Genomic DNA, 26,921 nt, shown 5'->3' with positions numbered 1-26,921 from the left:
TAAGAGAAAGAGAGAGATGGGAAAAGACGATGTTTTGCAAGTTTTAATACTTTAGTAGGTTAGAAAGCAGTCTGAGTGCTTCCTCTTGATTATTTTAGATGACCTAACTCTTCTTACTCCTTCAACACACTCCCAACAAAAAGCACATTCTGGGAGTAATCTGAATGTTAAAAGTTCACAGCTTCTCAAACTAGAAAAGACTGCAAGAGATGCCACAGAACTAGCATCAACAGTGTACTAGATCTTGACAAAAGCATAAAGGCATCACAAAGCTAAGAATGTAATAATAATTATTATTACTATTTTAAATCCAGGATAATAGTGAAGGCATCCCCTGTAAAACTGTTTGGGTTCAGTCAAACCAGGACTTATTTGGCCAGCGAAAATATGCGTGGATATGTGGAAAAGTGCTTTTCCACAACCAAACCACTACTGATGGGTTTGGAAAAAAAAAAAAAATTCCTTTCACATTTTTAAACAAAATAGTGTGCTCAGCTGAACAGCAAAGAGAGCCTTTACTAAATAAACAACCCCGAAAGTATTCATAAACTTACTGATTCAACATATATGACCTTTACGGAAAGGAATGAGACAACATCTGCTGTTCTACAATAATCTGGAGTATGAGGAACACTGAATTATTATAAAAGAAACTCACACCCACACTTCAATGCCTCTCTGGTCAGATTTGGAAAGATGGGAGAGGAAGAGTGAGGAAATCAGAACAGAACCATTAAAGGATTTTGACTTACAGAATCGGTATTTAAACTGTTGAAGCTCTGCAGCCACGTACATATCTAAAGCATCCCAAATACAAGACACTGTCATGATTAGAGAGGCCTGAGAATTAGTTTTTGCAGTGTGCCAATGCTGCCAATTATGGCTTTATTCTACGCGGTTAAAGATTTGCATTCATAAGATAACTTAAGACTTCCCAGTACTATAATGGACTCCTCCTACTCCTGTATGTTATTGTTACTATTTATCCTACATTTTTTCAAACTTACTCATATTAAATTCCAAAGATCCTGAAGGAGCTTTAATTACAAATGAGTGTCTAAATATGTCCTCACTATGCAGAACAGAACTTGAAAACCCACAAAAGCTTGGAAAGTCCTTGCTACCAAAGTCCCTCCATCAAAACAAAACAAAACAAAACCTATCCATATCCAATTTAGATTTCCCTTTCTTCTACATCATTAGGTAGAATTTTCTGAAGTTTGTCAAACTAAATAGAGTTAATCTTTCTATTTCCATTCCCAATGACAGTATTTTCACAAGTGAAGTGTGTGAAGTATGCCACATTACCTCTTTTCAGATCTATTAGGCTACATAATATTCAGACACGAAGCTGAGAACATTATAACAAATACATCCTAAATGCCAATGTATAACTACTTATTTGTTCAATAGTCAAACTTTCATATTCAACTGGTCAAAAAACTTTATCTTAAAATGCTTTTATTTAATGTTTTGGGTTGTTCAGTTTCAGCATAATTAAAGCCTTTCTGATGGCCAGAGCCTTGTTGATGCCAAGAACAGCTCTCACTTAGTAGGAATGTTTCCTTCTAAGCACATTCCCTTGAGGAAGAGAGCAAATGACACAATTGCTAACTTCTATAAATAAAGTAACAGTTTAGGATACCTAGTTATATTCTCCCTCCATGTGCTTTTTCAGTCTTTCCCAAGTGGAACAGGAAAAAGAAGTATGTGCACAGACACATACCACACACTCTCTATAGTCTATAAGTTTAAATTCATGAAGCCTGATTTTCATTTTCCCTGGTATGTGATTTTTATAGAGTCTGTCTTACCTATGTGTTTTGTGAGAAATTACAAACTGAATGTGTATGTTTAACTTACGAGTTTATTTTAGCTGGATTCATTGCATTCTATGACTCAAAATGAACAGCTTAAACATTAACTTTACACTACAGCTAAAAGTGAGGACATTGGACCAGATAACATTTTACCTTCTCAGAGCGTGTACTCAAAACTTAAATCTTACGAGTAGCTAAACCAACACAATTTCCAAAAGGTTAGTGATTAACTCAAGCAACTGAAAAATTACAACAAAAGACTGTCAAAGTTGAACACATTTGAGTTCATTAGTTCAGTTCCCAACCAGATCTGTAAAGTAAGTATTAGAAAAATAACATTACAGTAATTTCCAGATTGTCACCTGGTGTGCTATGTCACTGTTCAGTTCCCTTCTAGCCTCCAGAAAATGGAAGGGCATACAAGAGAATTCTCCCTCAACACAACAGCAGCACACAAAACTCATTTTGTGTTGAGGCTCTGATGAGCAGTTACTGACTTGAGAAAAACTGGCACATTCTTGCTCTCCATCATTTTCAAGAACAGCAAAGAAAGAGGGTCATGGCAGTTTTAACTGGCACTAATTGAAAAGTGAACTTCAGTTTTCAACTACATGGGTTATTCTTCCTCTCAGTCACATTACAGCTAAGCCTGATGGTCTGCTGTCACTTGTGGCAGGGCTTGTAATTTGCTTCCTCCTCTTCAAGGGACTATAGCAACAAAAACCAGTTTCACTAGCTTTAAGAAAAACTATTTTCTCAAGCCCCCGAAGTCATATATATATAAACAAACATTATTTTAAAACAAAAGACCTAGCTTTTACAGATCAAGTGTGTCCTACAAACAGAGTATCTGTGGAAGCACTAAGTTCTTGTGCTCTATTCAAAGCGTTACTGGTAACAAAGAAAGAACCCCTGGTAACAAACCCATTCACCCCATTACACTAGTTAAGCCTGCAGCACACAAACTTGACTAGGAAATAGTATCAATCTTCTCCTGGCTGAAGCAATCAGCTATTGTGGTGAAATCTCCTGTTACTTTGGCAGCGTGTATCAGAGCAAGCACTATTTTCTACCTAGGCTGTTTCCTATACTATCGCCTGTCAAACTAGCAGCCCACTATTCCTGCTCTTGATTAGGGTCTAAACACTGTTTCACTGGGTTAGAGGAGAGCTATACAATACCTGTGAGATCCACTGAAGTCTCTTACACAGTTCCCTTGGAAAGGTTATTGCTTTACTCAATGAAAAAAAATTACCAGATATGTTTTGTACTGAATACATGTACTTCCATACGATACCTCACTAATACGTTGACCATAACACGAATCACCTTGAAAATGTGAGTGTATTTTATACACAAAACCACACACCACACACATACAGTTCAGAAAGAATTCATACTCTGTTATATTCTGCCTATTTCTAAAATAAACATTCCAAAAACCAGGCTAAGAAGATCTGAAATGAACAGTGGGTTTAAGTCACTCATGTCAAAACATTATCTTTTACGTGGCAGGATCAAAGAGCATTTCTTATACTAAAGGTTCTGCTGTCTGAATTTGGTTTGCTATTCCGGCTAACAAGTCCTTATTTTCAATTATTGTTATCTACAGATAGATGACTACATCTATACAGCTGCATTCTAGAAATGAACACCATGTTAGTACAGAGATACAAGTAAACTAGATGCAATTATGCTAAAAATCCAACTGTGTGCCCATAAAACCATCTTGAGGTGTAAAAGCAACTTTTCCAGCTTCTCTTTAATCCAGCCTTTTCATAGCTCTGCACAAGAAAAACTTGTTTCAACTGAAGTACTACCAAAACCCCATCTTCAGTGGAAAGAAGCATTCCAGATTTTAAGCTCAATACACAGATCTACAGATCCACAAACTTATTTTTCCTGTACAAAAAAACTGATTCCTTTAAATTTGCAAGATGTCAATTTAGTTTAACTGCCCATTAAAAATAGCATGGTCTACATAACATGGCATTGCTGGCATTCCACCTTAATATTCAAGACCACAGGTCTTTGGACTAGAAGCCCTGCTACTAGTGGAACAATGACTTTCATAAGATATGTATTTTTTAAACACAATAATTTACAAGCGTGCATGCCTTGTACGTTCCCATTAATTTTACTAAATAAATATTCACGAGACTAAATGTTGCCATACCTTATGACCTTTCTTTGACTACAGTAGATCTAGCTTGTCTGTGTTCCTATGTGTGACAGAAAATGACCTATATCATCTCTCTCATTTGACCAGAAATCCTTTTGTTGGTGGTTTGTTTTGATTTACATATGGAAAAATAAACAGTGTTTTCATTATTCAATACTTCATGAAGTAAACAGGCACAAAACGTTGCTTTCATATATTAAAAACCACAACAGTGTCCTACTCACATCTGCGTTAGGCCAGAGCTCTTTTATAACATTTTCTATCCTGTTCACCACCTCCATCCGCATTCTCTCTTCTTCAGGTCTGGGAGACATGTACTTATAGAAGTCAATGATTTCTTCATGAAGACTAAGAAAGGGGAAAAAAAAAAGAAAAAAGGAACAGAAAGTCATGAAAAAAGCCCACAGGATAATGAAACAGCAACTACTCTAATCAAACACGCTTTTTAAGCTCCTAGATACCTATCTGGTTAAGGGGCAGTTCAAGAGTAGCATGCAATTAAAGAAATAAATGGGTTCACAACACTTCGAAATGTTTAATTTCGAATGTTAGTTTCTTGTGCCATAGGTCAATATTGCACTACATTTGTTAAAAGCATGGAAGCAAATCTAAATCCAAGCGCCTTCAATTCACATTGAAAGTCACACTCTGATTTTACTGCCAGTGTAACACAGAAACGGTTCAGTCTTCAGCTCTGAATGCAGCTGTAAGTGCTGAGTACACGCTTTATTTAAGCAGGAGGTTTTCAGCCAATGCTTCCTAGTCAGCCCTTGGCACCAGCTAGAGAGTTTCAGGCATCAGTCTGTGTTCAGTACCAAGCATTTAAAAAGTTGATAGTAATTGTGCCAGTACTAGAGCTGGAAAACTGCTTCTTTTACTCCTTAAAGACACATGAACTAGATATGCACTCTCCCCCTGCAACAAGAAAATAAGTACCACACGCACAGCAGTGGTGGCTCAGAAGAGTGATTGGCAGACAGTTAACCCATATATTTTACAGTTTACCATATTAGATGTCAGTCATTGTGTTTAGATTACCTACGATTAGAGCTGAAATAAAAATGTCTTCACGCAGTGCCACAAATTTCTATGCTTCCATAATATCATAAACCCATCATCATCTTGACTAACAATGTATTTAGAAAAACAGACACAACTCTCTAATTTCAGCCACAGAGTAGCTAAATTAATTTCATGTTTCCAGCAATGACCATTACAGTAATAGCTAGTTATTTTTTAAAAATGTATTGTTTCTAGTTACCAAGTACAACTGCATCTCCTCTTAAAGCTCTGAGGGACCATCAGAAGAGAGCAATTTAGTAAGAACAAGCCCTTAGATGAGACGTGGAATCTAATACTTCCCCACTGCATACACACTTAAATAAATCAAATGTTAATAACTGGAAGTTGAATACAGGTGTCAACAAAACATTAAAATATCTGAAAGTTGTATTTAACAGTGTCAGGGTAGTGACAGAACTCAACCCATCTGCATTATGTTCTTCAATACTGCAGTGTTACGAACAACGCAAGCTTCTTTCAGAGACAGAGGAATAAAATATTTACATTACTTTTTGCTGACCATCTATTGGAATTTTCCCCCACGCAGTTAGGGGAACAGTCATAAGAGCCTAGAATCATGGCCATCACCACAGCTCTCTACAGCTAACACAAAGAGAAAAACTCCTCTGAGAGAGTTCCTTCAAAAGGAAATCCAGACACTCAATTTAGACAGCTAAATCAACCTTTGAAGAAGCTTCTCCTCTTCTGACACACACAGAAGGATCCTTACAAACACTTCAACTAAAAATCAAAATAAAACCATCCCCTCAGATGAACTGCAAAAATGCAAGGTGCCATCTCCCTCCTCCCCCCTTACTGCCGCACAGGCACCATGCCTTGTTCACACACATCACTTCGGGTACCACAAGGATGTTCTGAACAACACAGCTGCAATATTCATACCAGTGAATGCTGTTTTCAGCGTTTATTTTGACATTGCTAGAAAATTTCTTACCTCCTCCTGGTGGCTGCTTTCTTGCTTTTCCTTGGAAGCTTACAACCTGGGGTTAACGCGCACATTCCACACCACCACTGCCATCCCTTACAGTGACACTGTCTCCTTTGCCTTTGTTTTTTCAGCCATCTCCTGTTCTTCTGCTCTTCACTGCTACACCATTTGTTGGCACTTAAACTTTCTTACAGCCATCCTCCCCTTGCAAGAACTGAATGCAGAAGTACGTGACAAAGCACAAGCTGAGCACTGCAACAATCACATTCACTCTCTGTCCCCACTGCAAATCACACACACTAAATTTCTAATTTGGTCTCCGCATGCTTGACCATTAAGGTAGCATTCAAAAGCAGGAACAATAGGGAAACCAGGCAAAACCCCAATAATTAAACTCTAGAAAACTCAAATTATTTTTCAACTGTAATTTGGTGAACCAGCTTACAGGAAGACCTTGGCTTCCTATCATACATAGCAAACTCTTTATTTACAGGCTACACGGTGGGTATTTGATCAAGTCCTGTTTCTGCATCTGCTCCTCTGGCCTAGTTGGAACAGACTCGCTACATCCACAAGGCACAAGCTTTACCTCAGTGTTTTTAGTAACATAAGATTGAGTGCACACATACACTGCATGCCATGCAGAGAGGCATCATGTTGTCTGAGGGCACTTAACAGCACGTGCTGGGTTAATACCGAGGGACTGTCCCTGGGGAGAAATTCATGCATGGCACAGCACTAATCCATACTGCCCATCGTTAGCAGTCCCACCTGCTCCTGGGCTTCTGCTTTACGGGAGTTAATTGCTCCCCTGCCCCGTAAGGGAACTTTGGAAGAACAAGGCAATCAGAAATGAGGTCCCCAAAGTGCACAAAGGGCCAAGCCATACAGACACTGCAGTTCTCAGGGCACTTCTTCTTATTAGCTCCACTGACACTCTTAATTGAGATAATTATATCAATTGGTGCATTCTTTAGAAGCACATAAAATAGTGATGTGTTGTCAGAACCAGATGCATTTCTTTTTCTAAACATAACTAACATACGTCTGCATCTCTTTAAATGGGATCCTTCTTAATCTCAGTCATGTAAAAGCCTTATGGCAGAACAAAATATTAAGCAGCATGGAAAACCACAGAAACTTACATTACACATGCACTGAGTGTTACTAAACAATGCAGATGTAGAAAAAATGAACTTTGCACTTTTTCAGTGATAGAAAAAAAGGTTTAAAGACTACTAGAGAAAGTTCCCATCAGCACACCAGCTGGAAATACTACAGACGTATCTGTGTTTCATCTGCTGCTAGGACTGCCTGTGCTGCACAGACCACAGCATGCAGAAGGCAGGCAGAAGCCATGAAGGCTCAAGACTACACCTGGAACCATACCTCCCTGCCCGATAATGGCTGCTGCCAAGAAATAAGAGAATGATTAATTAAAGCCAAGACAAACAGAAGTAGCCACATGCAGATTCCAGAGCAGTACAATAGGACTTGGAGGTGTGACTCTAATTAATGTGGAGTTAACTCAAGCTGTACTGAAAATTAAAACTCAAGGTTATTCACTGTCTTAATTAACATCTATTATAGTAGCTGTTTTTCAAAACAATTTGTTTGGATTAATGGAGTCTGTTTACAAGAGTCTCTAGTGGAATTTTATATCTTTAGCCGAAATGAAGATCAAAGAGACTAAGGAGTTATTTCTGGCATCATAACAGTATTTTATTATTTAATGCCATTACACTCATTAGTTATTTTAGATAAAAGTCTTTAAAAGGAGACTTGATTTTAGAAGGGAATTACACTGTAATAAACCTGATTCCACTATGGAGAAATACTTCATTTGGCTTTATAGTCACACTGAAGCATACCAACATCCAAGATCTACTTAGGATACATGGAGATAGTTCTCTGCAATATGTAAGAGCATTAGTTTACTGTTTTTATTATAGTAAATAGCTATATAAGTGGGTCTTTGTTCTGTACTTCAGGATATCTTAACACGTGGGGAAAAGAAAAACAAAATAGTCTCTTACACTTTCTCTGAGCATGTTTTAAAACAAAGTACTAACTGCGCTACACCCTGTTTTCAAGCCTGGATGATTCCATCAGAATTTCACAGACAGAATGGGATTATATAGAGGCCACTAAAGTTAGTGGATTATAGTGTGTTATGTTTACCTGACAGAGATAGTGATGCCTCATTACAAAATAAATTATAGCTGCAAAAGCTGTAATCACAAGAATAACTTCCCACCATAACATCACCGAACAGCACCACAAGGAAGGCAAGTCTGCTAGGCTTGAGCCGTTCAGGTGAAAAACTCCAGCCTTTGTGCAGATGCAAGTACTACAGAACACAGCACATTACATTTCTTTCATCACACCTTACTTTATTTTGTAGCACAACTTGTGGGCTCTAGATGTGCAACTCAGAATTCTCAAATGAGTTTGCACATATCCAAGACATTGTTATTGTGGAGTATGTATCTTACTGCACCTCTGGCAATCAATTAAAAAATAATCAGGTATGAACAAAATGTTATTTCTGTTTTACATGTACAGCACACAGTTATGTGGACAGCACATGTATTTGACCGTACACTTGAGTTACCTGACACATAAAGCAGCACAACTTGCTATTGCTGCAAGTGCAGAACTAGAACCAAGAGTGATACTGGGAGGCATGTTGCTTTATGAAACCTAAGAAGAGATGCTACAAGTTTCACTCCTCTGCACTAGGATCCATGCCACAGACCTTCCCTGCCTGCCTCAAGCAGGTGAGCAGCAGAGCACAGCCCTGCTATGCACAGCAGCCACCCAGAGAAAGATAATTCTGACTGCTTTTGCTTAATCACAGGCTAGCAGCAAAGTGTTGCCTTTGCATGCCACCATGCAGTATTATACAAACCAGAACAGTAAGTTTTAATTGAAAAATTTCCTGCTTTTGTCATTCTGGAACTGTGCTATGCTTCCACTTTCCTCTGGCTCTTCTTCACTCTTCATTTCACAGGAGAAATTATGCAGGCACGCACGTTCTAATTTTGTCAGGGTGTTACCCATAGCTTCTGCTCCAGTGGTTAAAAATGACTCGGTGATGACTTTTGCCTTCCAAACTCTATGCCTTAAGACGAACCACTTCTGATTTAAGAGTTTATTGATTTCACATCCGCACTTAGATGGGATATTTGCAACACACCCCTTCAGCATTAAATTAGCCTTTTGCATCTGACTTTTCTTTGGATGAATAATTCCTATAGGACAGTGTTCAGTTGCCCCTACCATTTTAAGTCTCCTCTGGAGGAAAAAAAAGTAAAAATAAAAATCAAAGGCAACAAGGAGAAATATTGTAGAATTTCAGGTTTGTAATTGTCTTTGGGGAAGAATGTGAGAAGGAACCTGAGGTATTTTAGCTTCCTGAAAGCATCAATATTTAAGAGTCTTAACTGCATCCATCCCTCCACTCCTGCTGCATCCATCCCTCCACTCCTGACAGAAAAACTACCACTGCACAGGGGAAGAGAGAATATCTCCAGTTTGAAGCTGCCCAAGGTGTTTTGCTAAGAAAAAAATCGTACTGGTTTTGCCACTATATAAAAAGAAAAAATAATTATGGCAGGAAATTCTGATCCTTTGGAAGTCTCATGAACTAACAAAACAAAGCTCTTAACTCTCCCATCTGCAACCTACTTGGTGCTGAAGAGGTTGAACAAAATTGTAACTAAGGGACAGACACAGAGAGCCCAATCTTCCTTCTCTCCCCTCACAACTGCTTTATATATATATATATATATATATAAAAGAATTTAAAAGCAAAATAGACACTCTACAAGATAAGGAATCCAACAGATTCCCAAATTAACTTTACATTTTAACATTAGTCTCACATGAGCTTAATAAAATAATTTCTAGATTACTGTTGCCATCTACACATTGAATGATGAAGCAGAAACAACAGCAGACACTGTAAAGGATCACAAATTATCTTCCTACCTACAAAGTCAAGCAAAACTGAACGTTAGAGTAGTGAAGGGAACTGTAAATATGAAGCATCTGCTGAGGTCATCTCCCTACTACCTGGGCCTCTGTAGCAGGCAAATTCTTTTAATATTTGTGGGTTTATGCTACTGAAAAAAACACCTAACTGCATCTGCAGGTGATTTAATAGGCAGTTAAGTTTCACAGCGACTGATACATCAGTCCTTGTAAGAAAGTAAAATTGGCATAATAAACCAAACAATTTTCTAAAGCCTCAGAGACTTTGACCACCACTTTTTGTATCCCTAGTTACTGAACCATATAGATATATTACAGGTCACATACTAACCATATTTTGAGCCACATGTGCCCTGTGGGAGCTTTAAAATGAAACATCCCAGAAGATGTCTGTATCAGTAACCTGACAAAACCAGGAAAGCTCACACATTTTTCTTCAGTTCAGTTCACCCGTTTGAAATACAGCTTCACATATGATCTTTTCACAGTTTACCTAAAAACAGACATGAAGAAAAAACAGGTATTCCACTGCCATATGATTACTAAACATCACTAAAATTCAGGATATCTACTGTATAAACAGTTTTCTAAGATGCAAATGGAGCATTTCACTTTGCAGAGTGCCAGGCAAATGAGATTTATTTCCTTCGCCTTCCATTATAGCCCAGGCGCTTGTTACCACTCCCCAGCTTCCCAGAGACAAGGTCTATTGTAACAGGATTATTATACAGGATTATTAACAGGTCTATTGTAACATTAGCCTCCCCCGTCCATCAAAGGCAAACTTAGCCAAGTTGAATCCCACCACCTTCAGCTAAAGCAGCCAACTTCTCCTAAATGTAATGGGGAGCCTGAAGAGGGGCCCTCAAGGCCGGCAGCAGCAGTCACGTGCACCAGGCAGTGAGCAGTGAAGAGAGGCCAGTGGAAGGAACACCTTCATCTGGTGCACCTACACACCCAGATGACCACATCCGGCAACCACACGGTATTTGAGTATTTATTTGAGTAACTTTTGGTATTTACCCAAAGAATAGGTTGACCTTTCTGACAATGAGAAGTGTAAGGTCCTGCACCTGGGTCAGGTCAATCCCAGGCACTGCTACAGGTTGGGCAGAGAAGAGATTCAGAGCAGCCCTGCAGAGAAGGACTTGGGGGTGTTGGTCGATGAGAAACTGAATATGACCCGGCTTCAGTGTGCGCTCACAGCCCAGAAACCAACCACATCCTGGGCTGCACCGAAGGAAGTGTGACCAGCAGGTCGAAGGGGGACTATTAGGATGCTGGGGAGGGACTCTTCATCAGGGACTGTAATGATAGGGCAAGGGGTGATGGGTATAAACTTAAACAGGGGAAGTTTAGATTAGATAGAAGGAAGAAGTTCTTTACTGTGAGGGTGGTGAGGCACTGGAATGGGTTGCCCAAGGAAGTTGTGAATGCTCCATCCCTGGCAGTGTTCAAGGCCAGGCTGGACAGAGCCTTGGGCGACATGGTCTAATGTGAGGTGTCCCTGCCCGTGGCAGAGGGGTTGGAACTAGATGATCTTAAGGTCCTTTCCAACCCTAACTATTCTATGATCCTATGATTCTACGACTAGAATCATCTGCCAAGTAACTCAGAATTGTCTTGCAGAACTGAGGGAGAGCAGAATTTTCAGAGATATGTAAATAATTCAGGAACCCAGGTCCTGTTTTTAGGATGTCTTTTGGAATTAAGCTAATCACTCTGATGGTGAGTTTGAAAACAGTTTTCTGAATAGAGTTAGTTTGTTTATTTCAACAATTTATGGTGGACTGATTAAGCACATTTTTTCAAATGCTGTGGAGTAAAATAACATGCCACTAAATCTACAAGACCTATGATTTCTATCCTGTGCGAATACCTGAAAGTATATAGTACAGTTTCCTCTTTCTTCCTCCCAATCAACCCTCATCATCCCAAAGCCCTCAAATTAATATATTTTTTATTTATGTTTGGATTTAACATTAATTTACAGGTTAACTGCACCATAAAAGGCACTAGAACACAGAAGAAAGAAGCAATGTGGGCAGCTCTTTTCAATTATTTCAATCTTTTATAGATCCTTTGCCTCAACCAGGATGAATGCTCTCTTCCATAACTCCTTCAAGTTATTTCTAATTAGAAGTGCCAAGCACATTCTTTAGTCAAGAAGTAAGAGATTATCAAGGTAGAAGTGAGCATTTTTTGACTGTTTATAAATTGCAATGTGTGCCTTGCCGTCCTAAAATACACTCAAACGTACTAGAATTTTCTTCTGAAGAGATTTGTCTTTTAAGAAGAAAAAAAGTCCTACTGAACTTTAATTATAAGTCAGATGCTCAAATAAGTCTTACCAATAAGCGATCTGAAGTACAACTCTGCAAGTGATCCACGAGCATTTAAACCCATGCCATACACATACTCAGTTTTGCTCTCTATTTTTACAGCATTTACATTAAAAACATCAAATGCCAACTGAAAAGACCATTTTGAGAAGTACCCTGACTTCCCATTGCCTTTTTAATCATACTGTACACAACAACAACCTAGCTGAATCACTGCGTGTGAATGTGTGGGAATAGTCTTCTATTTCTTCCCTGTAAAGTATGTAGATATCATCCCTCCTTCGCATCTCTGTAAGCAAGTGCTATGAGAGTCTGCTGCTTCTCTTCTTCCAGGCAATGTGTTTTGCTTAACAGAGGAGTGAAAAATAAAAATAATTAAGAGAAACTGCTACCTCAACTGAGCTGAAAGAAAAAGTACTAACAAAAGAACAAGATGAAGCAAGAGAAAAAGGTTTCATGCAGGAAGAACAAAGTGGGAAGAGCAGAGATGGCAAATAGCTGTTCTATTTCATGACAAAAAGGCTTCAACTCTTGCAATATCTAATTATCTTGAAACACACCAATAATTCCAACATCTCCTATAAAATACTAACACAAGGTTTTTCTTTAGCTTACTTGCAGAAAAGTATTAGTCTGTTGGAACAGTTATATATAAAGACCAGCTATACATTTTTCAACCTTGTAATTTATATATTATATATTAAAAAAAAAATAAAAACATCTTTGAAGAGTAACTATCAGCATGCACTTCATACGTTCTGTAATTACAACTTGAAGTAAATTTCCAAACAGCTAAAACCACAGAAAGTTTAAAGGTATCTATTTCCTACAGTGGGGAATTAGTAATTCCTCAGCCTGCCAATTCCCCTTAGAATCCTAGAATCATAGAATCGTAAGGGTTGGAAAGGACCTTAAGATCATCTAGTTCCAACCCCCTGCCATGGGCAGGGACACCTTGCCCTAAACCACGTGGTCCAAGGCTCTGTCCAGCCTGGCCTTGAACACCGCCAGGGATGGAGCATCCACAACCTCCCTGGGCAACCCATTCCAGTGCTTCACCACCCTCACTGTAAAGAACTTCTTCCTCATATCTAGTCTAAACTTCCCCTGTTTAAGTTTGAACCCATTACCCCTTGTCCTACCACTACAGTCCCTAAGGAAGAGTCCCTCCCCAGCATCCTTATAGACTCCCTTCAGATACTGGAAGGCTGCTCTGAGGTCTCCACGCAGCCTTCTCTTCTCCAGGCTGAACAGCCCCAACTTTCTCAGCCTGTCTTCATACGGGAGGTGCTCCAGCCCTCTTATCATCCTTATGGCCCTCCTCTGGACTCGCTCCAACAGCTCCATGTCCTTTTTATGTTGAGGACACCAGAACTGCACACAGTACTCCAAGTGAGGTCTCACAAGAACAGAGTAGAGGGGCAGGATCACCTCCTTTGACCTGCTGGTCACGCTTCTTTTGATGCAGCCCAGGATAAAGTTGGCTTTCTGGGCTGCAAGCGCACACTGCCGGCTCATGTTAAGCTTCTCATCAACCAACACCCCCAAGTCCTTCTCTGCAGGGCTGCTCTGAATCTCTTCTCCGCCCAATCCGTAGCAGTGCCTGGGATTGCCCTGACCCAGCTGTAGGACCTTACACTTGGCTTGCTTAAGAAGTTCTCACTCAGAAAGACCAAACAACAATTTTTACTTCTTTTTTTTAAACGAGAGCTTAACAAGAAGTAAAAGTAACCATCATTATAAGCAGTAGTGTTACTACTAAGCCAGAACAGAGGCATAGAGCAGGTCAGCTAATACACCTTTCTGTATGCCTTCATCAAGCCAGGCCAGCAGGACAGTTCTTTATACATCACTAGTATATTGATACTGTTTTGTTAGTATAGCAAATATTATCACATAAACAAATAATCTGTCACCTGCCAATAAATGACACTGCATGTCACCTGGGCAGGAGTAAGACTAATTCCCAGTAGGCTGAGGAGCACTTCCAATGGATAATGTGTGCTCCAAAGAAAGTCTCCATCAGAAGACTTGGATCGGAGCTCAGAACTCACAGCACAGACCTGTGTTATCATGTCAAAGCTGCGTGTGCAGCGGGTCACCCAGCATGAGCCAGGCAAGCCTGGCGTGAGGCTCAGACGAGGGCTTTCTGACTCAGGGGAGAGTGGAGAAAAGGCCTCTGCTTTCACACACACAAGTTCTGCCTGGCAAATACTCTTATTTATGACTTGATAAATTATTTGGCTTAGTTCGAAGATTAGTTGAATGCAAGGAAGGAGAGCGATGTAATTATTAACTCCCATCTCCTTCCATCAGAGACGCTTTAAATCCCAAATAAGCCAGCACAAGTCCCTAAGAAGGAAGAGAGACACTCCCACAATGCCAGGTTATACTGTTCACCTCAAACCCAAGTCAAAAAGCTGTTTAAAGTCCAAGTTCCTACCAGCAGCCGGTAGGAGACCTTACACACGTGTCCCTGCTAAGTAGTAACACACACCCCAAAGTGCAGTGTGCCCACTCCAGAAAGCCTCCTCACGTCCACCCATGCAGCAAGCCTGCTCTTCAGCTGCTATGCGGGCAGGAAAACCAAGATCAGAATAAAACTCTGAACCAGCTTATCACCGATTTATTACTTGTTACTGCACTTTGGTGACACTCTGCTCAATATTAACACAAGTTTAGATGTGCTGCTGCCATAACCAGACAAAATTCAAATCCCACATGTAGTTCTCCCTCTCACTTCCGAATGCTCAAACATGACTGCATTTTGAAGGAGGGGGATGTACAATCACACAAACTATGGCAAGGTACAAGGACCATTTCAGGTAATTTTATACTTCTGCAATTTGTTATCTTTACAGCAAGGGTGTACACAGTGACCTATGTTCAGATTAATCACTGCAGTATTCATTTTGGGACTCACGATGCAGTAATATGCTCCCTTAAAGGTAACTATTAGAAACTATCTGTTCGTATTCTGTTTTGTTCTCTTGTGCTTAGGTACTCTCACTTGCAATGCAGGATGCACAGGTAGCAGGAAAACCACGGGCCAGGAGCACTAGCATGCAACCTGCAAAATACTTTGGAGAGTCCCCAGCCTCCTTTTTCTCTACTTATCACTCCAGGCTAGAAAGCTACAAACAGTAACTGTCAATAAAGGATGGTGCCTAAGCAGATCACAAATGTTTCCTGAGGTTACCTCTATTAGCCCAGTGACAGAGACGTATACTCAAGAGCACCTATGTCAGGAACTGGAAGAATACTTCCTCCTCCAATGTAGGTGACCAGTCTCATCCTTCAAAGTATCTGGAGAAGCTGGTCTCTGACTAACCCTGTGGATCAAGTCATGGGTTTTGTTGTCTTACTTCCCCTGAAGCTTCAGCTAGTACATCTGTCAGAAAACTACCAATACAAGCCTAGAAAATATTTCACTGAAATACTTTCCACAAGCCCAAAATCTTAAAATTTGGAGATACCAATACACGCTGAAAGATGACTTCCAAAAGACTTCATGCAACAACCTCAATTGCTGGGCTCTGCTTGGACATAAGGACAAAAGAATTAGCACATGGTGAAAAAAAAACCCCAAACAAAAACAAACCAACAAACAAACAATGGGATTTCTAATGATTTGAGAGTTAAATCCTCACAACAGACCAATGCCTAATATGTAGCTGGAACCCACACTAGGACAGGACATCCCCAGCACAACACACCTCCTCACACCATCCACGTTTTGTGCATTAATGCATTTGTGCACAGTCTTTGGACAAAAGCAGCAAACGGAGTGCGAGGGGCTGTGCAGAGACCTCAGAAACCCACTCAAGATTCATCCAACTCACTTACCAAAACCACTCTCTCAAAATAGTTTCAATAATTTGAAAATTAAGCAAATGTCTGGTGAGTAGTGATGCAGCAGTGGTGACCAGCTATCAGAGAAGCCTAAGAAGTTAGCTGCGAGCTCCACAAACTGCTGTATCAATAGCAGCCAGCAAGAGCAGGTTTTAGCATGCCTGAAGCAGGTATGCTTCAGAGGAGCAAAGGCTGAAGCGAACTATTCCAGCATATAATGTTGAGTGACTTAATGCCTACAGGCAAATACCACACTATACAAGAAACGAAAGAGGAAGTTTGTTATTACACAGTTATTCTCTTCTTTTGCTTCAAAAGTGTGAGAGCTGACACTGCTACTTACTGCCATTGAAACATTATCTTTACCATCCTGTAACATCTGGCCAAGTTGTAACAAGTGCAGCTTTGCAAGATCACTAGTTCATTCAAATTTAGATAGATTTTAGCTAAGAAAACGTTTGTAGCTGATGTATAATGTAATTACAAGATAGCAACAAAAGCAAGATAGTGCTGTCTTTTCTGCCTAATCTCAAAAACTACCCTGTAAGAGGAAATGCAACAGCTCGATGAGGCAAACTTCTCTTCCACCTGATGCTGGAAGCAGTGAAGTGAAGAAGATGCTTATCTCAAATAATGACTTATTCTTCAAGGCAAAAATTAACATGAAAACTTTCTCCTGTGAGTACCTGCCAAATATGACTACTACAAGGAAAAATCCCCACGGATGAACAAGAGTAAGACACTGAGTCCAAAACACAACCAGAAGGCTAAGTAAATAGAAGATCTTCAAGCACATGACTTGAATCACCCAACTAAAGAAGAGTGTGACATAACAAAGCAAAAATTAAAATTAAGCAAAACAAACTATCAGGACCTCACTTGTTCAGCCTGGCTCAGTACTGACCCAAGACTCTGTGATTTGCAATCATGATCATTATTCAGATCGAAACAGTTCCTTCACCACACCATGTTTTACTCGCAAATTTAAACGACAGCTGTGGACAGGAGTACCTCTGAACATGCAAGAGGTGAAGCCACTGTGCACGGTGCGAGTCTGGAGTAAAACTTCATGCCATTTTCAAAAACGATGCATACTTATTCTAGACTAAAGCCAAAATCTCACTAAGGGAGAAGGGGGAGGAATGTAAATGCATGTAAAGGAGCATGCTTTTGTAACGATCCCAAAACCAGAACAACAAAAAAACTTTTGCTTTTTGCAATACATAAGAAAACATCAGCTGCTCCTAAAGTAAGAGAGGAAGCGAACAGCTCTAAAATTAACACAGTGAGACAAAAACTTATGGAGAAAGTTGTTAACCACACTTCCTCAGTCTAGGTCAACCACAATATCAAGAGGTCAGGCAAGGTCGACAAGCTTTGATTAAGGATTTGCTATCTTCAGACTACACACTGACACCTAAGATCCACACCTTAGTCATTACACTACAGCAAGATTCTCCTGCATGCTGTATTTTAACAGTGGTTTTGCTCTAATTAAGAGTACTACATTATATGAAGGGCTTATCTGTACTTGATATTTGTGACAGGTTAATACAAGTTCTTTCAGATTTTACTGGATCTATAAACAAAGCAATTGTAAAAAAGCATGTGACACTTTAAAAGTGTGCACTTAAATCTACCTAGAACTCAATCTACACCGAGTGAAGATGATGAGCCAGTGTTCCTACTCACCTACACACCTCTCCCTCTACTAGGCTCACGTCCCTGATTTGGAAGTTTCTAGAGGACTTTACTGCTTGCATTTGCCCATTGTTATAGCCCATTACTTGTAGAATCACAACACTATTTCCTCCATGCTGTCTAACTACATTTTCAATATAGTGTTGGCTATTTCCTCCCTAATAAATCACACCAAAAACATGGAAGAGCAGAGATGCACAGTCTTATTTTGATCCTAAGCCCCTGCTTATTCGAGCCCCTGCTACTACTGTTTTCCAGTAAAAATCCTGTAAAATGCAGTGCAAAAACACTATTGCAAGATGTATGCAATACAGTATGGTGATGGAGAATTCCACACTGTAAAGCTTTCTCAAGCAATTGTAGCAGGACTGCCTCTTTAGCTGCACATCGCTTTTGAATAATTCAGATGTAGTTCTCATGCCATGGAGGACATTATGGAACTGTCAGAGAGGATGATCTGGAATGAGGGTTGCCAAATAATCTTAATTGTCACCACGGGAGGAAGAAAATTAACAGCTGTTGCTGATGTACCACTGTAAGACATCCTCAGACCCACTCACGCAGGCAGTGCATCCTTACACTGAGCTGATGTGCTACAACCGCCCTGGAGCAGCTGCCTCCTGCCTGCTCCCACCCTCAGAGCTCGGTGGCTGTGGTACAGTCAGCTCATGGGCTGTGCTGCTCAGCCTTGCACAACTTCTGTGACACAGCTTTAAGGGTCAAGAAGATAACCATAAGGGACAGCTTGCACCAAGACCTACACTGAATGCAGCAATACTCATATATTAATTGCATGATTATGATACATCACACAAGTACAATCGATACAAAGATACTGAAAATATTTAAACGGGCTCTAGAGATATGTAGGAGAGGTTTTTGTACAAATTTACAAACAAAGAGTTCTGCTGCCTCAATCCACATTTATCTCCTGTTTTGACAACCTAAGTTCATTGTATCCCTGGAAAAAAATCCTGCTGCGTTATCTATCATAGGTTAAAGTTACAAAATGAGTAAAGTTCAAATTGGTCCTTCTGTAAAGCTATTTGGAGCCTAGGAAAATATCTGAAGCCTGCATCCAGTTCACTGGTTTTCCTCTCTTTTTCTTACTTACATTAATACTTTCTGTAGCCTCAATTTCTAGGCAAAGGGACAGAAAGCAATATTAAAATATGACCGACATCTTAAGCATTCTTTGGCAGTTCATCCGAAAAGAAAATTCAAAAAGACAAATGCTCATCATTTAAGAAATCAAAGCACATTCAAATAATGAATTAGCATGCCAGCAGCTCACTAAGAACAGCCATAGTATTTATTTGCTTGTAATATGTATTATGCAAGATTTTCACTGATTATGTCGTTTTACCACTACCAGTGCACACACCTCTTAACACAATACCTAGGCTGACTCTAGGCCGCATTCTCCCACTGCTGCCAGTTCCAACATCCTGCAGAGAGAGTGCAGGAACCACTGGTTTACATCACATACAACATTAACAACAAACTTTGAAGAAAGTCACCTCTTAAATTTTGCCACATACATTGTTTTGAGAGCACATACCCCATATTCAGAGATGTATTCTAAATCACCACGTTATGAGGTCAATGAAAAGAACAATTATTTCTATTATTGCCTATTTTGATAGTAAGGTTGTGTACACAACTTCTCAAAACCACATTTCAAAGTTTTGCAAATTCCCAAAGTGAAAAACAGATTTCATACCCCAATTTCAAATAAGTGAATAGAAACTGCACAGGAACAAGGTGTAACAGCAAGATGGTTTAAAAAAAAAAACAACAACAAAACAAGGAGGATAGAAAGAAAAAAAGCAACAATATGCTTTCATGATACAGGTCTCTAGACATTTGTGTTTCCCAGGACCAACAGCATGACCTCAGGCTTCCTAAAATTTACCTTACACTAACAGTTTGACAAATAAAAGGTAAGAGCTAGAACCCCACCAGGGTTTAATATAATACTAATAAAGATTCAGGATGGACAGGTCCTCTTTTTTCAAATGTATACTGCTACCAAAAGCACGTATCGGCCCTTGGGAATCAGTAAGCACACAACAGGGAACAACTCTTCCTACTACTTAATACAGACATCTCTATCTACCAAAAAAAAGTCTGCCAAACTTGTGTTCCTTATAGAACAGGGTAAATAAGTGTCCAAGTCCCAAACAGATTATAAGAACTGGAGAAAACAAAACAGTGCACAGGAAGACATTCACACGCTGTTTCCTTGCAGGTGTAGAAACCAGCAGGCCTCTGAAGTCCTCCTTAAATTCTTTAAACAAACACGCCAAAACACTGGCACCATCCCAAAGTCCTGCAAGCTCAAACAATACTGCTATACAGTATTTACAGTATATGTCCTAAAGGTTTTCTCTAACTGCCTTTAGTCCAACATCTTCACCCCTAGCAAACTTGTTTCTCTCTCTCAACCCCTCCAAAAGAAGTAATTTCTTACTCCAGAAGGCTGTGGGCAAAAATCAGATTTCACTTCTATAAACCCCAGATGAGCACCTTTACAAGAGCTGCACAAGCTGTCACAAGGGCACTGCCAGAACTGTGCCGTGGCATGACTCAGGATGAGATAGACAGTGACAGTGGATCTTATCAGACCCATACAAGAAAAGGATTTGCACTCGCTTCTTCCCTTCAGCTTACATATGCAGCTACAGAGTGAGGGGACAGTACTGTTCTAAGAGGTTTATTCAGGAAGCAAACAGATTTTTGTCTATGAATCTTTTCTGAATAACTCAATTTTACATGATGTACATGATAAATTCAACTGCAACCTATGTTTTAGCACACACATCTTTACTAAATCCAAAACACATGCAACTACTCTAACAGAAGATACATTAAGAAGTCACGCACACACCTCGTTGTTTGACCAGAAATCAGAAGTCCATGCACAAAAGTACTTGTTTCACTTACGTATCCAGTAATGCCACAGCAAATCAAGCACCACCCATGCATTTGATTTAGCACTTAAGAGTACATGATGGAAAACAATACAGTTGATTAGGATTTTATCTGATTTCCTTAAGTGAGGCGTTCAGTCTGGCTACATGCTTGCTGCAGATACACATACCTGCTCTGCTCCCACTACACTCAACTCTTTCTGTTCACCCTCCAGCCCACACAGAAATCATGCCGCTGTGGCTGATACCATGCAAGGGCCTGAGCAAATAAGAGCTAAAGGCACACAGGGTAAGTTATCTCACGCAGACAGCTGCATTACTGTAACTGCATGTCCTCTGGTCAGCTCAAAGCCTGTGGAGAATGAGCTTGTGACTGCATTAATGCACTTAGCTTCTTTTAAAAAAAATTAAAAAAAAAATAAAAAGAGATTAGAAGACCTGAGAAGCTGACAAACTTCATGTGGGGGGAAAAAAAAATCATAATGGAATTTCTGTAGCAAAGACATATGGCTTTAAGCTATTTTCTTTCTAAAGTAGTTATTTTATTTCATGGTATCTTCTGTCATCCTGGGCAACATGCTGAGAACCCTCATATCAAATAAGCTGAAGCCTGCTCAATTCCATGCCAACCAATTCAGCAGCCTACAAGTGTGTGTGTGTCCATGCACACCCCTCCTCTGGGGTAACAGGATTCTCTCCCTATCATGGCAAAGTTTCCATCAGTACCTCAAAACAGCATGCATTCGATATTTCAAAATGCACTGTCTTCTCTTTAGCCCAGGTTCCTCCTTAGGAGTACACATGGGAGATTTTCCTCCTTAAATTCACATACTAATTGGGTTCTTGCCTTTGGCTACAGATTCCTGTAAAAACTAACCGGCTCCCTGGAGAGTCCAAAATCTACAGCTCCTACCTGAGAACCCCGCACTAACTGGACTCTATCCTTTGGCACAAGAATCACAGAAATCTACAAGACAACAGGCCAAACTTACATGCAAGTCTTTATTTTGGGGGCTTGTTACCCTTAAGGCTTCTGGCTTAAGCCATTCTTCTTGCACCACCCTTTAGCTAGGCTGTCTGAGTCTAAACTTGGTGAAAGCTGTAAAACAGCCGTTTCAGTATACCAAAAACTTCTTCTTCCTTTTTAATTGTGACTACTGACATTATTTACTGTTACCCTTGGGACACACACACACGAGCATCCCCTCCAAAACCTCAACCCACACATCCTTCTACATCCTTGAGTTTTGCTACCAAGTACCCTGTGAAGGCAAATCCGATTAAACTCTTCAAAAGTGTAAATCAGCAGTAACATCATATGCATACTGTAAACCTCTTCATTCATCTTCTGTGTTGTCTGTTTTTTTTAACACTACTGCCTGTTGACAAAGCCCCCAGAGGATGCAAGATACACAAGCTGAATCCGACTGGTGCAGGCAGCACTAGACAATTGATTTACAGTGGTATTTCAGAAGTCACAAAGTTAAGAGTGCCAGAACAAAGCAGAGTATCTGTAATGCAAACATCTACATTGTTAATAGAACTGTAAATCTGAAAAATTATAATAAGGGAACATATTAAAGACAGGCCAGAATACAATGCATGCAATAGCACCATTAATTCCGTAAAACTGTCCACCTGTTGACTGTCAGTAGTTCAGCATTCATGGTAAATGTTAGCAAATACTGTGCATTCTTTGTAAGAAACCTGTATTGAAATCAAAAACAATACTGTTGTGGGTCATTTGTTAATTATTTGGTTATCTCTTTGTCTATATAAATACCATTAACCAAGAAAGTACTGTTTCTCAATAAATGTACAAAACCTGAAAAGAAAAATACCTAACAGATTTGACTGAACAGATACTTCTCTTTCAACAAAAATCTCCACTATTTCAACATGTTTACCTTACCTAACTCTTTAGAAAGCTGTTATATGTTTACATAAACTGTCCAACTAGCTAAAATTTATTGGGCTGTTTTTTCCACACAGCTGATCAATATAATTGTGTACTCCAAGCCGGTTTGCACAGCCATGCACGCAAGTGACATCCTTGCCCTGGAAATATGAATGCCACATGTCAGCACTCAACCGTGTTTGTCAGCAAGTCAGGCCTAATCTTTCTGAAAATGTGACTCTTCCACAACACTTTCCTATTCAAAAGACTCAAAATGTAAAGTCACTAACTGAACAAAATTACAGGATGGTACAGGGGAAAGCGTTGAGGGCCTCTACTATTTTTCACGATTTGCATCAACACAATTTGGGAAGAAAAAGGTACCTGTTATTGCACAAGTAAGGCTGTAACAGAACTGTGGGTATCTTCTTTCCCCAATAACTGTTAGAACTAGTCAACACAAATTTGGTAATTCATGTTGGAAATAATTAATATTTACTTTGGCAACAACCTCATTAGCTACGTCACAAACCTCTCTATCCACCAGTCCTGTCTGTTGCCTCAAAACCAAGACAGATGCCTTACAACAGACAGTTATTAAACAGAACTCGCATGCAGGAGCGATGGCAGCACCTCAGCGCACACTGCAGGCAGTGACAGGGGAGGCTTCCTCGTGGCCCTGCCAGCAGCCAGTCAGTCACACTGCAACCTTCACAAGAGTCAAGCACTTCCTATGCTTTCCTAAGAGGCTTCAGATCCTTTCAGAAACTGTTTTCACAATTCTTCATTCAAGATTGTTAGCTAACTGTGCCTAAATAGCTTTGGAATAAATCGCTTTTTAGAAGCAAACACCACTCACTTCCACAATTTAGGAAAAGCAATGTAGGAGTGTACCTTAAGAGGCGTTCTACCTCACCCTGCTTTGAACAAAGGAAACCCCTAAACCAGAACCTCAGCATCATGTAAACATATGCCACAAACTAGACAGTCAAGCCAAATGTAGAAAAATGTAACATATTTGAGTACTTTTTGATACTACTAAAAGACAAAAAAGTCCACAATGTGCTTCCACTTGGACTCTGCAACTGACTCAACCAAAATTATACTCTAGCAATAGACATCACCTTGGATACTTTGGTACAGTTGTTGTTATTACTATCATCATTATTAATCTCTTACTGAAGTTCACCCTTTTCCCCTCTCTCCCCCCATACGTTCAGTAAAGGAAAAAGGTTTCTGGATTTGCAAGACAGGGAGGAAGAGCGAAAGGCACTTCTAAAAGTGTTCCTCAACCTTCAAGTAAATAAGTGACAAGCTGGAAGATAAAGAGTCCAAAAACTAACTTACAAAAATTCAGTACTCAGTGTGTTTTGCACACAGTACTTTTAAGATGTGTGAAGAAAGTTATGGAAGGTTCCAATGTACAGTGGCTACAGAACTTAAAATAGCACACTTCTGCAGTGTCATTTTAGGAATTACTATAACCCCAGCAGTAAAGGTAACACCAGAGAACCCCAGCAGTAAAGGTAACATGCCAAGAAAATAGGGAGCCAGAGGTGGTAAGAGTTTGTCTTCCAAATCTGAACAGTCATTCTGACAAACCCTTCAGAACAGGGATTTCAGAAGGCAAAAAGGTCAGTGGAGGGGGCTGAAGGACCCTTAGGTACAAGCCGGGCACACAAAAACTGACATACCCAAATCATTGCCCATTTCTAAAATGAGCTCTTCTGGGCCTTCACCACTTGAACACCTCCGCCATCTGAACCCTGGAACCAAGCCAGACTTCGTTGTAAAGAGCAGGATTGGAAAGGGTATTACACCTGCACACACCACCCCAGATGCCCGTACTGAATGGGTCAAATACATGTCAATGTGCTCTTGCTGTGGAGATGGGGGAGACAAAGCCACAGATGTTGCCAAATTGTTTTTAACCAGGGCATCACTCATGTCAAAAGCCAACCTGTGTTTAAAAAAGAGGAGGGAGAGAGGGCTCATAACAGTTTTCAGGCAAACAGAAGATACATGTTTGCCTGCCCTCGCTCTCTGTGGGTCATGGAAGCCCAGCTGATAAGACCTAAGTTAACACAAAAACACTATGGATAAAATACTCATATTAGAGCACACATTCCGCAGTCAGAGATCCATGAAAACCATTAATAATCCCATACTGAAATCCACAATGCTCTATACAATTATGTGCGCCCACCTTCTCTGTCAGGTCTTAGAAAACACACTCCCCAAGCAATTTCCTAGACTGTGCACTTTCTTTTAGCAGCAGCGGATTATTGGTTTTTTTTTTCAGTTATAACTCCTACTACGCATTTGTTCCACTCATAGCACAAAGCTCCAGAAGCGTGCACAGCAGCGGCTGCGGAGGGCAGGCGGGCAGCACCTGCACCGCTGACAGCGTGATGCTCGCTGTCCTGCTGCCCTCCCCAGCTCAGCCACCTCCCCAGCCTCACCCGGCCCCGCAGCATATGCGTGAGCAGCCCCGGCATCAGACCCCCCACCGTCAGCACGACCACCGCACAGCACCGGGGCGGCAGCGGAACACCTGCGCTGGGGCAGCAAGGCGCGGCACCGGCCGGGGCGCGTCTAACAGCCACACGTGCACAGGCGGTGACAACAGCCGAGCAGCTCCCGTCCCTGCGGACCAGCGCGCCCGCGCCGCAGCCCGCACCCCGGCGCCCGCTGCCCCCTACCCGAGGAGTCGCGGCCCGAGGGGCTGCCCCGCCGCCGCGCACCAGCGGGGCCGGGCGCCGGTTCCTCCCTCCGCGCACGGGCAGGCGGGGCAGCGGCCCGGCCCGCGCGGCCCCTGCCTGCTCCCGCCGGCGGCCACCGGCGCCTCGCGGGCCCGGCCCGGCCACCCCGCGACACCCGCCAGGCCCGGGGCCGCGCCCCGCCGCGCCTCTGGTGCCGCGGCCCAGCGTCCCCCACCGCGGCCCGGCGGCCGCCCCGTGCCCTGGCCCCGGGGCGGGGAGGGCCTCGGCCCCCGCCTCCTCTAGAGGCCAGGCCGCGGCCAGGCCCCGCGCCCGCTTCGCCCGCCCGCCCGCCCTCCGGCCCGGCGCCGCTGCCGCTCACCCCACGACTCCCTGGCTGTAGTTCCTCTTCTTCCAGGGGGTGCCGGTGTAGAGCGGCTCGGCCAGGCCGGCCTGGGCCCGGGCGGCCGGCTCGTCCCCCAGGGCGGGGGCCCGGCCCTGCCCGGGGGGCCCCAGCAGGAGGCTGTAGTTGAGCCCGAAGGTGCTGGCCTTGTTGTCGCGCTTCCTCTTGTTGCTGGCGGCCGCGGCGGCGGCGGCGGGCGGCCCCCCCCGTGCGGGCCGGGCCCAGGCGGCGGCCCCCGGGGGCGGCGAGGCCTGGTGGTGGCTGCGGTTGTGCTGGTTGTTGGCGCTCTCGAGCGGCAGGAAGTCGGGCTGGGGGTCGGCGCGGGGGGCGCGGTACATGCCGGGCGGGGAGGCCGGGCCGGCCCCGGCGGGGGCGCTCTGCTGCTGCTGCTCCTGCTGCTGCTGCTGCTGGAAGTAGAGGTTGCGGACCCCCTGCGTGGTCTCCCAGATCTGCATCCACAGGCGGTTCGAGGGGCCGAGCTGCTCTGGCTGGAACCAGGCTATCCGGGGATCCATCAAACGGGGACCCACCCCGGCTGCCTCTGCTCCCCGCGCCGCGCCGGCCGCCGACGCCGAGACCCTGTCACCGGGTCCCAGCGCTAATGGCGGCTTCTATAGAAGGGCAGCTCCGCGCCTGCCTGCTCGCTGCCGTCGCTCCACAGCCCCCGCCCCTCCTGGCGAGCGCGGCGAGGCGGGGCCCGGCTGGGCCGCTGGCACACGGGCCGCGCGCAGGCAAAGGGGGGCGGTGGCGGCCGGGCCGGGCGGTGCCCCAGGCGGGCCCCGGCTCTGCCCCGGCCCGGCACCCGCCGGGCGGACCGGCGTCCCCTCGCGGCTCCGCGGGGCCGGGCGGCTCTCGGGCCGCAGCGGCGGCTCCTCTCGCGGCGGAACCGCCCTGGTCCCGGCCCGGCCCTCGGCGCCGCGCGGGTTCCGGGGGCACCCGCCGCGCACCCCAGCCCCGCCGGCGGCAGGTGCGGCGGGGGCCGGGGCAGGGCCGGCCGGGGAGGCCCGGGCTGGGGCGGCCGCAGGGTCCGGCACCGCTTCGGGGGTGCCGCTTCTGCCACGGTGCCTCTGTTACATCAGAGAAGA

At 42.7% G+C, this 26,921-nt stretch overlaps 1 protein-coding gene across 2 annotated transcripts in view; it reads right to left on the bottom strand.

Annotated features, from left to right (window-relative positions):
- Nucleotides 1-26,501, bottom strand: part of TENT4B (terminal nucleotidyltransferase 4B) — a 42,900-nt gene extending 16,399 nt beyond the window's left edge. Inside the window, exons 1-2 of one of the 2 annotated variants that reach the window (XM_030471081.1) lie at nucleotides 25,816-26,501; nucleotides 4,227-4,350 (exon numbers count right to left, since the gene is read on the bottom strand). In XM_030471081.1, coding sequence (XP_030326941.1) covers nucleotides 4,227-4,350; nucleotides 25,816-26,351 — 660 coding nt within the window. In that variant the 5' untranslated portion in view covers nucleotides 26,352-26,501. Of the gene's footprint in view, nucleotides 1-4,226; nucleotides 4,351-6,019; nucleotides 6,386-25,815 lie in introns of those variants that run through there. The other variant, XM_030471082.1, reaches the window with a different exon arrangement.
- Between the last annotated feature and the right edge of the window lie 420 nt (nucleotides 26,502-26,921).

The sequence above is a fragment of the Strigops habroptila genome, chromosome Z (genome assembly GCF_004027225.2).
Source record: "Strigops habroptila isolate Jane chromosome Z, bStrHab1.2.pri, whole genome shotgun sequence".
In the NCBI taxonomy this organism is placed as follows: Eukaryota; Metazoa; Chordata; class Aves; order Psittaciformes; family Psittacidae; genus Strigops; species Strigops habroptila.
Note: the sequence above shows the minus strand (reverse complement) of the source record. Positions and strands in the feature narration are given on the sequence as shown.